The sequence below is a fragment of the Athene noctua genome, chromosome 3 (genome assembly GCF_965140245.1).
Source record: "Athene noctua chromosome 3, bAthNoc1.hap1.1, whole genome shotgun sequence".
Taxonomy (NCBI): domain Eukaryota; kingdom Metazoa; phylum Chordata; class Aves; order Strigiformes; family Strigidae; genus Athene; species Athene noctua.
Genome location: NC_134039.1, coordinates 67495639 through 67512439, shown reverse-complemented (window position 1 = coordinate 67512439; position 16801 = coordinate 67495639). Strand labels below are relative to the sequence as shown.

Here is a 16801-nt window from a genome sequence, read left to right as displayed (position 1 = left end):
ATCTTTCTTGTGGAGCTAACAAAAGACAACACAGGATTTGGAGATGAGAAGATTCATTTAAGAGAAAGGACAGATGGCTTCAGTTTCTATTCCAAAGACTGTTTATTGAAAGCATCCTTTGGGAAAAAAAACTCCAGTAATCTTCATCCCAGTTTGACAGCTGCCCCTTCTTATTCTGGGTATGGGCTACCATAATATTCATGGCCTATGTTAGAGGGGGTTCTATGCTCCACAGAAGTCATACAGCTGCTGGTGCTATGGTGCTGCATGCACTGCATGGGTCATGATCTAGCCTTTTGACTACAAATTCAAACAGGTTCCAGATCTTAAATCTAAGCACTGTTCAAAGCTGCAATCCAGTATCTCCTGTCTCCTTGTATGCATTTTACATTTCTATACCCCAAACAAATATACTTAACAGGCCCATTTCTTCTGTTTTTAGTACACACTACCACCGCAGCTGAACACCACTGCTGGTTTAAGTCCAAAAGGTACCATCAGACTCAAAGGTCTGTGGACTGACTCAATCAGCTACATGTGTCTGATACTCAGCAAGATTATTTTCAGATGCCTAATGTCAACAATTCTGTGCCACTTCAGGCATTAGCTTGAGATGCCTGTTATAAGCATAATAGCCCTAGGTTTTCTCTGTAGTTAATAGCAGCAAGTTTCTACAGAGAGATTCTGACACCCAGGGAGTAACTATACACCTAACTTCAGCAGTGCAGACATTTGTCTATGCTTGAGCAGGATAAATTTTAGTTTAGGTTCTGGAGATGTGGATTACAGTGTGGGGGAGTTACGTAAAGTCAATGATTAGGCTTAACATAAGGGCCTACATCCTTACTCCAAAGTTTTCCTTTGTATTGTTCCAAATTCTCAGCTATTTGCACATGTACTTCCTTCTGTCTCGTGAATTGTTTGATGTTCAAATTGGCTCTGGAGGAAGCCAAGTTTTCTTCTAAAGAGAAATCAAATAGATAATACTTGAGTGATTTCAATTTCAAGAGCAACCAGAGACTGGACCAACAAGTTCTGCCAGTTGCCTTTGCCAGATCTGCTCAGTGTGAGGAAGCCTGCACAACAGCAGCAGCCACCCACGGGGAACAGGCTCCACCCCACCAGATCAGTTCCTCTGATACATAGTCTGGAGCATAAAAAGAAAACATGGTCCTAAAAACTGAAGCATACGCAGGTAAAGGTAGCTCCTGAATGAAGCATACTTTAAGAAAAAAAGAAACCTGAAGCAAAACACTTTATTCAGTAAGAACTTTTTACTCTAGTTTTCAGTCAGCAAGGAAGTTTTCTGCCCACAATTATTTCAGCAATACTGGTTTTTTTACATGAATGGAGCTGCTGTCATACTATAACTTGCTCTAACCAAAATTCTAACATTTTTTTCTTAGTTTACCCCTTAAGTTGTTCCATTCCACAATTTAGGCTTAACAAAATCCTTAACAAAAACATCTACTAAAGAAGAGACTACAGAGCATGCTATCTTATTCTAGCGTGTAACACATGGCACATTAGATTATTCCTTTCCAAAGGGACCACTTAGTAAAAAAAGAAAAACAGCACCTATTTTCTTAAAATGTATTCAAGTGAATATCTTCATAGGTAATTTTTGCACTGCAAATTAAGATAATATCGTTACAGCAGAAGAGGGAAACATTATTTTAAAATTTCTCCTGTGAAATCCAGGCTGCTGCTTATTCATGAACTGTTGGAATAAAGATAACCAGCCTTTAATACTCAAATCTGTTATAAGACAGTGCTTGTCAAGAGGTCCAACTGCTTTTTAAGTGAATCTTTCACTTTAATTAGTTTGGTAGCCTACAGGGCACAACTAGGTATTGTGATGAAGCTACAAGGAATATGGCTTTCCTATGTTGATAACATCATTAAGGTTCACACAGGCAATCTGACAATGGAGGGGGCTACAATCCTGCAGATATACATCAAGTAATACATCTTTGCACACATAGATTACATATCAAATTATTGCCATAGCACAAACCTGTTCCATTATGTATCTTATATAGGACAATTAGGACATACCTGTGCTACATTATGAAACAGCTACCCAAACCAAGTAGACAGGTTTTACTTAATACCACTAAACTTGTAGGTAGCCTCTCTCAAACTTATCTAACAATACAACTCAGTATTTGAGTATATACTGACTAGGAATGCATTGTAATATTTATGTAATAAACAGGACGGAGCTAAATACCAATTGGTACAAAGAATTTCCGTGCCTTTCCACAGAAGCTGAATTGCAGTGCTAGAATGACAATTTGCTGCTGTCTTAGACTATTCGGTCATCAGCAAAATTACATCAAAACACTTACTCAAAATTCACAGTCAAGATGATACAGGAAGTTTTTCCAACAGTACTAATTTTGGTTTCAAATTTAAAGTAAAAGGAGGTAGTGCAGTCAGGTTCAACCCAATTTTACTGATGCCAGGTATATTTGCCAGTGGCCTGTGGGTTGTCTTGTAATGTGATATTTGAAGAGGATTTGTTTCCATCAGTATGTGCGTGTAAGAAAACATCAACTGGTCTCCTGGTTTAACATCTTCTCTTTTGTCATACCTGTAAAGAACAAAGAAGGCTTATTTACATTCCTCTCTTTACATATTAAATGTCTCCATTATTGCAAGGGCGTGTAGGATCCAAGATGAAATGCAAAAGAACATTCTCAGTTATATCTCTTGATTAACTTAACTAGTACAGAGGAGGAAACTGTATTTTTGAAGAGTTCAGGGAGCCAGTCATTCTATGCAAGTATTTCTCCTGCTATTGTGATTTAAGTCAGGACTTTCTCACTAGTCCTCTACTTGAGTTCTGTGGAGAAAGGACACCAAAGTCTAAGACTGTAGAAAACTGGACTAATTTTTAAGTTTACTCCACAACAATTATGTTTTGAGTAAGTGTGGGGTTTGGGTTTTTTTTAAGGGTTTTAATAAATTTTAAAAATGTTATGAAACCCTTTAGCAGAAACCTTTCTCTTCTAGTAGTCATACATTAAAGTAGGAGCCTCAGAGAATAGCAGGGAGAAGACTTCCTTGAATGCTGCAGGAAAGAAAGAACATCTTGGCAATTACAGTATTAACTTGGCACTTGTTATTCCTGGGTTTAGTTCCCTGATCTATACTACATGTTTGGGCAGGTCCCTTTGGGTCAGCTTTATAAACCTCTTCAGGTACCTATATATAAATTATACACTTTAACAATTATATAAAAAGTAACTAGTGAGTTCTGAAACTATTTAAGACATACACTTATGGTTATTTCTTGTTCGAGTTATATTCAATGTACCATAGAGGGAATTTACAGGATGAGAAAACAAGTGATTATGTGGCAGGGATGTGAAGGATCTAGGTTCAGCCACTGATCTCAGCCCAGAACCAAGTTTGTTATCTCGGAGATGTATGAAGCTCTCTTAATTCTCTAGAAACAGAGAGATCTCCCTCGCTGTCTCATGAAGAGATGGTTCTACTTTGCAATACTTATTTATTCATTCACTGAAGAGTCGGGTGGAATTTATAGCCCAAGGGTTAGGATGCTCATATTGGACACAGTAGCCTGATCGAGTCCTCAGTCCTTCCCTTCAAAAGGGAAGAGTAATTCCACCATGCCAACGCACTCCACAGACCACTGTTAAAGTGTTCTTCCCAAAGTGGGAAACCTAGATTCAAATCTTTGCTCTGTATCCCAGAAAAACATTTTACACTAATGCTGGTAACAGTCCAGAAGACAGAGGTTAAGATGGAAGTTACTTACCTTTAGTTTATGACAGGACAGTCTTAGGCATCCAACTACGAAAGTGTCCATGCTCTGTAACCCCAGTGAAGAGCAGTGCTCAGTTCTTCACCATTTCTATTGCCCTTTACTGTGACCTGTTTTCTACCAGCTTTCGGAGCTCCTATTCTTAGGCACCTGATTCCTCCCAGGCATTTCACAAGCAACTGACTCAAGGCTGTGGCTTTTCTTACAGGCATGGACACTGGTAGGGAAACGGTGCAATCCCAACCCTACATACTCTTAAATGCACCTAGGAGTAAATCCAGGCTGCATCTTTTGCCATGTGTCTTTGAAGGCCTGTCCTCTCATCTGCCTGAACTCTCTGTGAAGAACTGGAAACAATCTCACTTTATATTTTTAAAACACTCCCTGCCATAGCAGTCATTAACATTTAAGAAATTTAAAACAAGTACTCTGCAGCAAACTAGAGGATTTGTGTGGCATGTTAACTAAAATTTTGGCAACCCAGTAAAGACTCCAGGCTGACAAAATCCAGAGGTGTCAATAAATACATCACATAATGCAGAATTAGTCTGCACACTGAACAAGTATTCTAAAAAAAAAAAAAAAGTCACACACTAATTTCAACTGCTATTTCCAAAAAGATCACAGTATCAGTTAGAATGGTACATGCGTCCAAATTGGCAGAAGGAATGGTATACTTCGTAACAGCTTTACCAACTAATTTTGCATTTCCTTCATCAGCAAATAAAAGGCCTTTCATCTGGCTGCAAGCATTTCTGAATTTTGTTATTTTTAAATACTTCAAGCTTACACAGCGTTGTTTATTCCTGGTTCAAAGAGACTGCACTAATTGAAGACAAGATTGTAACACCTATCCTGTGTAAGAATCTGCATCAAGCTTCTTTCAATCACCCTTTGAAGAAAAATAATGGATCACTTGCATTTTTCTTGAGGCAAATAGATCTAATCCAAGCACGCCACTGGAAGCTGTTAACTTTAAGACACTTTTATTTATGGATTGTAATTATCCTGATGAATCATCAGCCTTCATGGCCACTCCATCCATAAATCTATTTTCACCTGATAGACACAGTTTATGAAGATGGTAAATCAGTTTTCACCTATCTGAAAGGCTGTCACTTCCTTGGATAAAAAGAATATGGACAGCTGATGCCACTAAACTTTGCACTATTATGCTGTGAGACAAAGTGGTAATCCTGTGTATGATGCTCAGTTGTGGATTTTGCCTGATTTTTTTAATAAGAAGCTTTATGATGAATCAGCCCTCCCTTGAGGCTTTTTTAAGATGAGTAGAGACAAACTGCTTGGTAGCTGCAACGCTATGAAGCATCCATCAGTGACAGGGATATTATTTGTTCATCTTCCAATCCCACTACACTACAGCCTTGCAAGCCCAGAACAACCCAAAACCCACTGCCTCGAAAAGCTCATTGAAACTGAGCATTGTATTTAGAGAGTAGAGTTGTATTCAGAGTAGTGTGTGTACTTAAGCGTATTCAAAAAACAAAGATTGGAACATTTTAGCTATCACACGTCTTCTATCACTTGTACTCTAATAGTTTAATGTGTCCTCCTGACTGTTCATGGCTTAAGACTTTCTCTACATTAAACATGCAAAAACCAATTTGAAATTAACACTGGACTGGTAACTCTGAAGGCAATTCAGTTTTAAACTGTCCATACCATCACAGAATTATGAGAGAGCATGGAAATAATATGAGGCATAGCAAGATTGATTATTTTTATAGTTTCCACAGAAGCATTAATTTTCCTTTCTTCATCTTTACTTCCAAAATACTTCTATCTCTAAACATACCAATAATTAAATTCTGTTTGTTCACTTGATCCTGAAGACTGTAACTGGGGAAAAAACCCTCCATGCTCAGAGCACTTCTTAACTCAAAATCTGCTTGTACTGCTCTTGTTTTGTGCAAATATAAAGTGAAGCTTTCTATTTGAAACATTTTCATTAAGATGACATTTTAAATTAGAAACCTCCACTTCAGCTGAAGAGGTAGGCCTAGGGATCAGAAAGGTGCCTTTTATTGGTCTGCATCCTGAAACACAAACAATGCCATCCCACAAATGTCTCCTACTATTCATTTCAGTATTCTGGTTCTTAAAACTGTTTGTGCATCACTGCTGGTCATGATACCAAAGGACTCAACTTCTTTCTCTCAGAAAAACTTGTCCACAACAGCTTCTTCAATGCCATCTATGTGAAGGGTGTTCCACATAAAAATAGACTTTGAATATTAATACACAGATAAGCCTCACATTGCCACACATCATTCAAAAACAAACAAAATGAGAACACTGTTCTGCCAAGAGCGGTAAAGTGTTCATCTACAGCTGCATTTTACAAGATCTAGTGAGATACCAAAGGCAGCCGCAGTACAGATATTGGTGGTTTAGTAAGCTAACAATTATTTGCACTGTTTCTGATGTCTTTAAAAGATTCTGCATTATTTAGGCAAACTAGAAACAACCAAAACAATTAAAAAACAGTGCAGTGCTCCACTTCTGAAAAGGCAGAACTGCATACATAAAAATTCTCTGAATAATCACATTGTTCTTGACCTGGCTTAATAAATACCCTGTGCCAGAAACTGTTTCTGTGATACCCCTGTGCATATACAAAAAAAGAAAAAGCAGGCTCATGTCTTCAGATCAAAATACTTTGTTCATAACATACCTCCAATCTGAATTGATTTCTAGAAAACGAGAAACTCCTGTCTGTGCTGCAGCCACATCAATATGAACAGAGACATCTACATAAATAAAAAGAACAAAATACAGTTTCAAAATTCCTCTAAGAAAACTCTGATTAATAAATTAACAAAATAGTAACAGAAAAGATGCATGCAAGTAGCATGAAGAAGTAATATCCAATACATGGAAATATATACTTGCGAAAAAACCCTGCAATTGAAATTAGGTGAGCATACCTCATACCAGCTTTACATACCTGCTGTTGAAGGTACCAACTCATGCAACTTCTGAATCGCCACTCCTCCAGGATAATTGAAATGTGAAACATATAAAGATGTTCCTGAATAAGCAGCATTAACTAGAAGGTGCATTATAACAAAGAAAGATCCAAGTTTGTACAGCCAGGATTTCCGATAGTTATTCAGACTGTTAAGGGAGGCAAAAAATGAGTAAAAATAAACTTGTTATTTTTCTTTCATACTGGTTATTGACTCTCGTGACAGAACTTTTATGAAAACTCCACTGCTAGTTTATAAAGATTAACACAAACTTTATTACAATCGTGTGTATGAAATGCATTTACTATCAATTTTTTAAAAGACTAACTTCTAGTGACATTTAAATTAGAATATTCTCATTAGTAAAGCTAATATAAGCTCATCAATAAAGCTAAGTATTGCTGTGTTTAAAACCTTTAGCTATGAATGTGTTCTCTTTCAAAGAACTTCAGTGTTTTAACTTATTTACTCAGTACACCCAAGGTTAACTATTCAATGCAAACTCACTGTTTCATGAGCCCCACCTGTATATTAAACTATCTCCTAAGGTAAGTTATGTTAACAACACAGTAGTACACTGCATGTGCCTTTCTCTGGTGGATAAAGTAAACTGAACTGTAACAGCATAACAATAAAAGCAGGGCTCTATTCTTGACTCTGTCCCAGATTTGCCAAATGGTCCCGTCAAATTATTTAACTTCTCTTTTATCCATTTGACTAATGAGGGAAATGGAGACAATAATATGAACACCTCAAGATAATCCTGACTCCAAGATGGAAAGAAGTGCATAAAAATAGTAATAATGGTTATTGCTTTTCTTTCGTATTTTCAGAGAGAAGAAAAACAAAAGAACTTCAACTTACATTCGTGAGCACATTTTAGCAGCCACTATGTTGAAGACAGGGAAAGTATATATGATAAAACGCAGCTCTTTGTGTGGAAGAAAGGAATATAAGAAAATAAAGCCCAGTGCTGGCAAAAGTAATATCCGAGTTCTCTTTTCTGCTACACCCAAAGGTACAAATATAATGCTGCATCCCAAAGCACGAGGCAGGGCTGAATAAAAATACCACAAGAAGGGGAAGGTCTTCAAGGTGAAAAGGAGAGTTAAGGATGCTTTCACTGCTAGCAAGTAACTTAACTATTCATGATAATACATGCAAATTTTGCAAATATGCAGTATCTTTTTAATGTATCACATTCTTCCAGGCATTTGGTTTCCTGCCTTGCCCTTTAAGAAATAAAAGCAGTTGCCTAACTACGTTCACATCACCCAACAGAGGCACATCAAATGGTGATAATGAGGAGCACCATGAAAAACCAAGGGGAAGAAATCTGGCTTTACATTGGTAGAACACAAAGAAGCAAAAAGGAACAGTTAGGAAAGTTCAAATTCACAGAAAGATCTAAGAAACAAACATTGTCTCAAATTTCAAATAATGAAATACTAGATGAAAAGTAGAATTTAACACCATAACTGAGTCTCAGGAATAGGTCACGTCACATCTTTACTTTGACTGGTAGTGTTCAATAGATCGTTTTCCCTGGAAGTTTCAAAGGATACTCCCCAGTTGGAACTTTTGTTTAAAATTGTGTTATACCAGAGCACTTTCCCCTCAGGCCACACAAGTTGCCTCCAAAATAGAGAATCCACAATAACTGTTAGCCCTAAAAGAATTAAAGAAATACAAATCTGCGTGAATTAAAAACTAGGAAAAAGCAAACTAGCACATCCAAATTGCACATTTATTGATGAGATCAACATAAACTGCAACATGCATTGTAAGCCTCACCCAAAGCCACAGAGAAGGCTGAATCTCTCTTGCAGTGGAAATGCAGGGGAGAGAGGCACTTCTTAATAGAAGTCTTAACAGAAGCATGTTAGATGGGAATCTGACTGAGATTCACCCCACTCCAATCCCAGGTGTAAAAAGCAGTGGTTTAAAGTTTGTTTTAAAAGAATATTAGAGCATTAAACTGAACGAATGCTAAGATGCCCAGGTTAACTTCAAATAGTACAAAATGGATTTTTATAGTAAAGCTGGTAAGAAAAACCATCTCTAGAAGTTTGCTACTATTTATTAGGTGGGAGGGAAGAAGGAGAGTAAGGAATGAAAGGCAAAAAGACAGGAAAAGCAGTAAATCCATTGGCCTCATCTCCTCCACTCAGCTCTGTGAAAACTGCTCTGGTATTTAAGAAGTTTGCCCAGTGAGGGAATCAGTACCAGTGACTAATTTGCACTGGACCTCCAAACTCTTACACTGTGAGGTGTCTTCAAATGCACTTGGCATGATCTTTTACTGTTTCTACTGTCCACGCTGTGAAAAGGACAGCACACTACCAGAGGTCACCATCAGGCATCTGACAAGCATGTTTTAATTAGGTAGGCTGACAGAGAAACTTAAGAGTATTTATGTGCATATGCATGAGCCTTCCATGGATGGGTAGAGACAAGGGGATTTTTCAACCTCTCTAGCATGGATAATCACTTAAGCTATTAAAATTAACATAATAAACAGAGCTGAACTGTGACTCTCCCCACAACCTTCTTGTGCTTGGTATCCTTGTCTGTCACACAGTGTTTCATCCCAGGATTCACCTTATTGTTGCGGCAATAGATATTACAACTAGGAGTGCATGTGTAGCTACAGCCAGGTACTAATTATACTTAAGTCAACTTGCATGTCTAAGCCTTTTTAAGACCAGGACGTTATACTATAAACATCTAAAGGCAGGGGTCACAGTATCTTTCTCCTTGCTCTGTACATACCTATTTCCTCACACAGAAATCTTCAAAGAAATAAATACCATTCTCAAATTACTAGCAAATGGAATAAAAAAAAGAAAAAAAAAAGATAAAAAAGCCCTAAAGGCCAGGTCAGGTCACCAGAGAAGTCAGTCAAATCTCCAGACTTATGCTGAATTTACTACATGGCATTTGTTTTTTCTAAGAAAACACTTACCCAACCAAAAAATTCCAGCAGGAACAGCATGCGAAAGCACCTTGAAAATGGAGATTCTTTTAGTTAATAACGTCACCAGGAGCATAAGGCCCAAGAATATGCAGAGCTCTGATCTGAAGACTATAATTGCCAAAGCTGAGAACCAAATGAATGGCCTTTGCTTTTGCTGTATCCAAAATGTCAATGCCAGGAGCACTGCAAAAATAAAGCACAGCATGTGACACACTGAACTATTCGATTTCTAAATGGCAACACTTTTCTCAATGCTAGCGTCTTCTACCTCTAACTCCCCACTAATCCTCTCTTGGTCTTCCTACCATTTCTATTCCAGAAATTCTTCCTCTGTATGAGAAATGTAATTTGGAATAACACAGAACTTTTTTCTGTTGATGCTTAAGTAATTATAAAAGTACAACCACAGAAGGAACAAATGGGAACTCTTCCTAGACAGTGTATTTTATAGGTTTTGGAAAACAAAAAAAAGGAACACCAAAAAAACCCCAAACCTTAAGGGAGTAATAAAAGCCTTCCAAACTAAGATTTTTAATTATTATTGCTCAGTATCAGCTGAAGAGTTATTTTATTCTCTTGGCTGAGTATATCCTGTATTCATAACAACAGCACCCTACTTCAGATATGAAAAAGAGACTACAGACAACTGCTCAGGAAGGAACTATAAATCCATTTGTGTGGTTAGCTGGAGACACTGTATCTCTAGAAATGAACTTTTTAACAGTTTAAATCACATGGTAACACTGACTACAGAGTAAAGTGTTCACGATATTAAGGAAAATGTTTGAAATATTAATAGTGCAAAACCATGAAACAACTTATATATTTTAATACCTCCAGAAATTATCTGAGAAGTTTATTATTACACAGTGTTTATCTGACAATTCAACTGATTTTTTTTTCAGTTCTGATCTACATAGGTTCTTATAACAACCTCGTATTTTTACTAGTTGAACAACTTGCACTGAAGCATTAAGTGACTCAGCTAATATCTGTCACATGCGGTTAATCTTCCCTCTCATCGTCTCTGGGGAAAAACTGTATGTGTAGAGCAAGGCTTTAACTCCACCTCCCCACCACCCCCTTTACTTTAAGTGTACAAACTGCTAAATTTGTAGATAACTCCAGAAGAGGAGAGGTTGTGGTGGGAGTTTGTTCCACAGTCTCATGAGAAAGCTGTTTCCTGTGTACACTAAGTTCACAGATTTTTTTTTTTTTTTTTTTTTTTGAACTGCAGTGGTACCTAATGCCTTTTCAATAGTTCTAGGTTTTATGCATCAGATGTGTGTACTCAAACCTCTAGTTAATGAAAGCCATCTGAAAGACTCCACTTATGTTCAGATTCAATAAAGATTCAACAGTCATCACAAGCATATATGGTAAAAAAAACAGAAAAATCACAATTGCTTAAATTTTCTAGTCTTGTTATCACACAGTTTAATCAAGCACATGTATTAGCTTGATCTGACCACACATCATCTGTGCTTTAACTACTGATACATTGAGAAGAATTTTTATATTTTAGAATTATTCCTATGCAAATACTTACCAAAAGGAAGTGCAAACACATTAGGGAGGGTTCGTGTACAGTAAAACATCAAATGAAACTGAGTAACAGTGATGAGACAGAAGACTGTTGATGTAGTTGCTCCAAACTGCTTTCTAACTTCTTTCTGCAACTTCCATAATGTGTAAATCACACTAAGCCCCAAGCTTCCTCGGACTATTAGGAGAATAAAAATGGGAAATAAGAGTAGTATCAGACAGATCACTGATGAATAACCATGTTACATAACATATTGGGAAGAAGGTATGAAGAACCATACTGAAGATATCAAAATATAACTCAAAAAAAAACCCAAACAGAACTTCCCCATTAGTTTATCAATTTTAATCCACCTTTAACTCATCATATATTTTTGCAAACATCAATGCTTCTATGCCCAAGTTAAACAACGTTTTCTGAAGCATACACAGAAGTACAAATGGGAGTATATTCTCCGAAGACACTTGCTATTTCTACAATGACATTCGTTAGCACAGACTTTCTCTGCACTGTTAGGTACCTCAAAGAGGGGGTGGGATTGACATGCTGGCTCTAAGTACCCACAGCTTGCAAAATCCCTCATTAAGGAAAAGAGCATCACATTTTAACCACTGATCCAAACACTGAACATTACATCACTCATTAGTCCAGCAGTAAAAACATCTCTGTTCTGACAATTTAAAGTTCCCATACCTATCAGCTGGGAGTAAAACTTGGACATTCTTAGCACAGAAAGTACATATATAGCTGGGCTGGAAAGAGCAGCAATAAAAATTGGTCCAAGGAACGTTCTTGGGACAACTCCAGGAAACTCATGATGGTCATACTGCAAAAACAAAGATCTAAGTAAGGCAGGCAAATCAGGAAAACTGGGATAAATTGTATTCACACTGCATTTATCCTACTCATCTAGCAGGGAACTGCAATCTTTAGCAGCGTCCAAGAAAGAACATCTCCTTTCAAATTTACCTTATCCAAGTCCAGTTGGTGGTATACCACATCATGGATAGCTTGTAGGTTAAAACTTTCCTCCACTTTTGTAAAAGGACAGACAGTTAAATGAACAAAGGCCACAACAATAATCAGCAGTAGCAGTGGGAACGACCGACCACTCGAGCTCCTCTTCTGAGCCATATTCACATATATTCTGTTATTAAAAAGAAAATACATTAATAACATGGTACAAAGTGTACAAACAGAAAAAGAGAGATTGGTAACACAAGGAAAATATACCACAGTACACTAAAAGTTTAAACAAAGACTAATGAATTAAATAATTGATCCAATTTTTTAATAGTCAACTAATTCAGTAGATATCCAAAAATATATTCAAGCAGCGTTTCAGTATTTATGCTACCTTCTGTAAATGCAAAAAAACTAAAAATCCTCAGGCAATATAGACCCTACTTAAGAGAAGATCTCCCTTTGCGTCCCATACTGCCACAACTGCTGAGAGTGCCACCTCAATTACATCTGCATTTTGTGGGAGACAGTTTTGTAATCTACTCTCACTTTAATATCACACTGAATTTACACATGATCTTTAGAACATACTTGCTCACTTGTCTAGGACTCAAACTAGTGGGAGAGGAACCACAAGGATAAGAAATTGCTTGGAACAGAGCGCTTTGATCTTTTGAGTTTGCCAGCTTGACAGCAGCTAGGTCGGGACTTGGCAAGTGAAGGACAAATCCCCTTCAGTACCCACACCACGTGTCATGACGGCATGAGATGGTCTGAACCCCATCCTTCACACTCCTACCCAGAAACAAAAGCCATCTCTCCATAGTGCTTAATTTCACAATACTCTGTTAAGTCATTCTTGTGGTAGCATTTATGATGTATTTTATCATGTTGATAGAGTCATGTGTCCCAGTGATGCCAGAGCAAATAAAGCATAAGTATTGTCGTGGGTAAACAGCTCATCTTTTCTAGTTTCAGATATAAAACAGTTAAAAAAAAGTTATTTTCCATGATCATTTCCAGCAAAAGCACAGTAACCTATTTCAAGTTCTTTTAATTTAAGCCTCCCACTTTTTTTAAATAGACAATTTAATAAAAGACAAGAGATTTTGATTGTTATTATTGCTCTGTTCGCATGGAAATAAAACTTTTAAACCAGCACCTTTCAGGTACAACCAGGGCTTTGGTTAGAAATGTTTTCTCCCATGTTTTGGTCTAAATACGTCCATCACACAGACGTAAGATAGTTGGCAGATTTCCCAGAATCACTTAGCAACTGCTTCCTAGAGTTACCTTTTCCAGAATCGATGTTTGGCCTGCTCATTAGTAAAAATAAATAAAGTATGAGCTAAGGTTCCTTATTTTCAAGGCTAAACCAAATAAATCCTGAAATTAGAGTACTTCCTGTCAATTGCATGTATATGCCTATTATTTTATATATCTCACTGACTGCACTGCACCTGATTGCCACTGTCACTGTGCTGTAACTGAAGTTCCAACACTGGGCTCAAAGACAACAGAATTCTGTGGTAGGTCCTTACGATTTTGGCCTTGTTTTGCAATGGTAAGAGCCTAAATAAACACAACAACCCAGGAAGTAGGAAGAAGTCTTTTTAACCTGTGCCTAGTATTGCTTCTTTACAAGGATGGATAAAAATGGGTTGTGCTATGACAGAATCCTTTTTCCACAGCAGCAGTAAAAGAGGTATGGGACTGACATCAGCAGCACTTCAAGAAATGTTTGGCAGGAATTAAGCCTCTGCACAGCGCAATTTATCTTCCACAAATTCTTGTCTATAGAAAGCTCTCTTGCTGAATTCTTCCTATAAATACAAAGGCATCTCATGTTTCTGGCCAAATTTACATGAGAGAAAGATGGACACTGAAGCAGCAATCCACTGCTGCATACAGCAATACAGGCATTTGAGCAACTTGTGTGTCATGTAAAGCAGCATGTTAATACACCAGCAAGGTTGGTATTCCTCAATCCCAATTCACAGCTTCTTAACGTTTCAGATATTTTAGGACCCAATAAATCCTTGTAAAACAACCCAAGTGCCAAGAATCTCTATTTTTTTCCCTCCTTACCACTTGTGTAATAAAAAGATGTTACCTTCAGCTACCAATACCACATTCATTATACTCTGATCACTCAACAATACAGTCTGCTCCTGATGTTTTAGCTGATCACCACATGAATAATCAGTCCCCAACTGCCTAAATTGTCAGAATAACAGTGAAGCTACATATCCCATACACTTTATCACAAGGCTTTTTTTTTTATCTAGTTGATTCCAATCCTTTCTATATGCCTGAAGAAAGTAAGTTTGCCAGCATACTCACACATTTTAAAGATAATCATATGCATTATACATGCTGAAATTCCCTAAAGGGAAACACGCTAGAAGATAAAAAACCAAAGCATGAAGACAACAACTAGGTTTCTGAGATAAAGCCTAATAAATTTAGTGGTCTTGTCAAGACTCAAGATAACTTGCTCTGTCAGAAGTTCATGCTGACAAAACCTCAAAATTCAAGTAGTAATTATCAGGACAGGTAGACACTGAATATGATGTTTAAAATAAATTTGCTATATAGAGGGAAAATACTTGCAATTACAGCTTTTTTTTAAATACCAAAATCACAGAAACAGATTTTCACCTAATAAAAAGATTTTAATAATGAAGGTTAGAGGAATATTGTAAGCAAATACAAATATTTTTATCCATCATTAATGTTCTAGCAACTTCAAAGAATCTTTCCCAGACCTGCACAACAACGAGACTGAATCATAGAAGAGCAGAGACTTTCAACACAAAGAACTTATCCCTTCCTAGGATTAAATTGGGTGAAAATAAATTGTTTTCTTACATTAAAAAAAAGGCTGAAGCCCTTTCATCAAAAATTTATTCTTTTGCTACACTTTTTATGTGGAAGTGTTTTTAGTTTCAGTAATAGGCTTTTTGCTTTTTCCATGAAAAATCTACCATATTTAGCTCACTTATGTTTTTCAGACACTCTTCAGCCTAAATATATTAGGGTTTGGCAGCCAAACTGCATGTCGAATCTGTCTGCAGAGACCGCATTTCACTCCCTCACACGCTCTGTATGGATGCATCTAAGCAGAACCACCAAGAGCATCCCACCATAAGGTACTCCCTCCTCTCTAGCTTGATCCAGCTTTGGTAAAACCTATGTTGTACTAACTTCCATTTTCATGGGTTGTTTCCTATGCTTTAATAGCTCTCCCAACTCACTCTAAAGCTAACTTCTAACTGAGGTCAGATTTAAACCTTGTAGTTGCTAGGACTGGTTTTATTCTTTTCTAAGAAACAACACGGCAGTTGATATTCTTATATACGTTTCCTCATGAGTTTGGGGACAGGCTAAAGCAAAATAACTGAGACACGAGAACGCTGAGGCAGGGAATGAAGCCTGGGGCAGCACCGGCTATGAAAGGACGACGAAGCCATGTCACTCTTCGGACTGGGGAAGAAACACACAGAATGCTCTCGACTGAAATAAAACCCCAACCAAGCCCCCGCCCCGCCGCGCCGTCCCGCCGCTCCCCGAGCGCCTCGTCCGCCCCCTCTAGCGGCCGGCCCCGGGGGCACAGGCAGCCCCACACCGGCGGGTCCCGCCGCCCTCGGCTCGCCCCGCGCCGCGGGACCCACCGAGCTCAGAGCCCAGGAAACGGCGCACGACGGCCGCCGTCAGCACTCGGGGCGGGCTTAAAGCTACTGCCCCTCCGGTCGCTGCCGGACAACCCTGCGGCGTTTCCAGACGAGACCGCAACGTCACCCGCCGCTTCCGAACCCGCCGGCAGCGTCCCCGAGGCCGCACGGGGCCCCCGCGGCAGAGCCGGGCCCGCCCGCCGGCCGGCACCGCGCGGGAGGCGCCTGCCCTGCCCCGCTCCCTCCCGCCACGCCGCAGCCACCGCGTCCGGCAGGCAGGCGGCCGGGAGGAGGAGAGGGAGACCGCCTGGCAGCGCCCCGCTGCCTGCCGCGCCGTTACAGTCGCAGCCCCGGGGCCTCCGCAGGGGAGGGGGCCCCCGGGACGGCCTCTGGCCCGGCTGCAGCCGGGCTGCGGCGAGCGAACGGGCCCCGCTGGCGGCAGCCCCGCTCCCCATCACGAGGGCGAGGGCGAGCGCGCACACCCACACCCACACCTCCCCGGCAGTTACCCCGCGCCCCGCCCGCCGGCACGGGCGCAGCGCCCACGGCCCGGCCCGCACTCACCGCCCGGGCGTCCACGTGGCCGCCCCGCAGCGGGCGCCGGCGGGAGGGGGCCGGCGGCGGGAGGGCGGAGGGGGGAAGGCACCGCGGCGCCCACGTGACCGCCGCTCCGGCCAGCCATATTAGGTGAGGGCAGAGCAGGCTCGCGGCAGCGGGAGGACTCCGGGGCGTCTGCCAAGTACAAATGGCGGACGGATCCGAAGCCCCTACGGAGCTCGCGACTGCCCGTTCTCATGATGGCGGCGACGCGCGAGGCCGGGGGTCCCTGCTTCCGCAGGCCGCTCTCTGCGCACGCGG

At 39.8% G+C, this 16801-nt stretch overlaps 1 protein-coding gene across 3 annotated transcripts; it reads right to left on the bottom strand.

The window, feature by feature from the left end:
* Positions 1-140: 140 nt before the first annotated feature.
* ALG12 (ALG12 alpha-1,6-mannosyltransferase) lies at positions 141-16615 on the bottom strand. 3 transcript variants are annotated; one of them, XM_074903241.1, is made up of 10 exons: positions 16508-16615; positions 12276-12453; positions 12000-12132; positions 11310-11483; positions 9749-9943; positions 8349-8452; positions 7648-7871; positions 6762-6931; positions 6489-6564; positions 141-2596 (listed from the first exon to the last, which is right to left on the bottom strand). In XM_074903241.1, the coding sequence occupies exons 2-10, from the start codon at positions 12438-12440 to the stop codon at positions 2365-2367; spliced, it is 1473 nt and encodes a 490-aa protein (XP_074759342.1). In that variant the 5' UTR covers positions 12441-12453; positions 16508-16615; the 3' UTR covers positions 141-2364. The 3 variants fall into 3 exon arrangements, with proteins under 3 accessions (XP_074759342.1, XP_074759343.1, XP_074759344.1); XM_074903242.1 differs by lacking the exon at positions 16508-16615 and adding an exon at positions 15944-16015; XM_074903243.1 differs by lacking the exon at positions 16508-16615 and adding an exon at positions 13888-14029.
* Between the last annotated feature and the right edge of the window lie 186 nt (positions 16616-16801).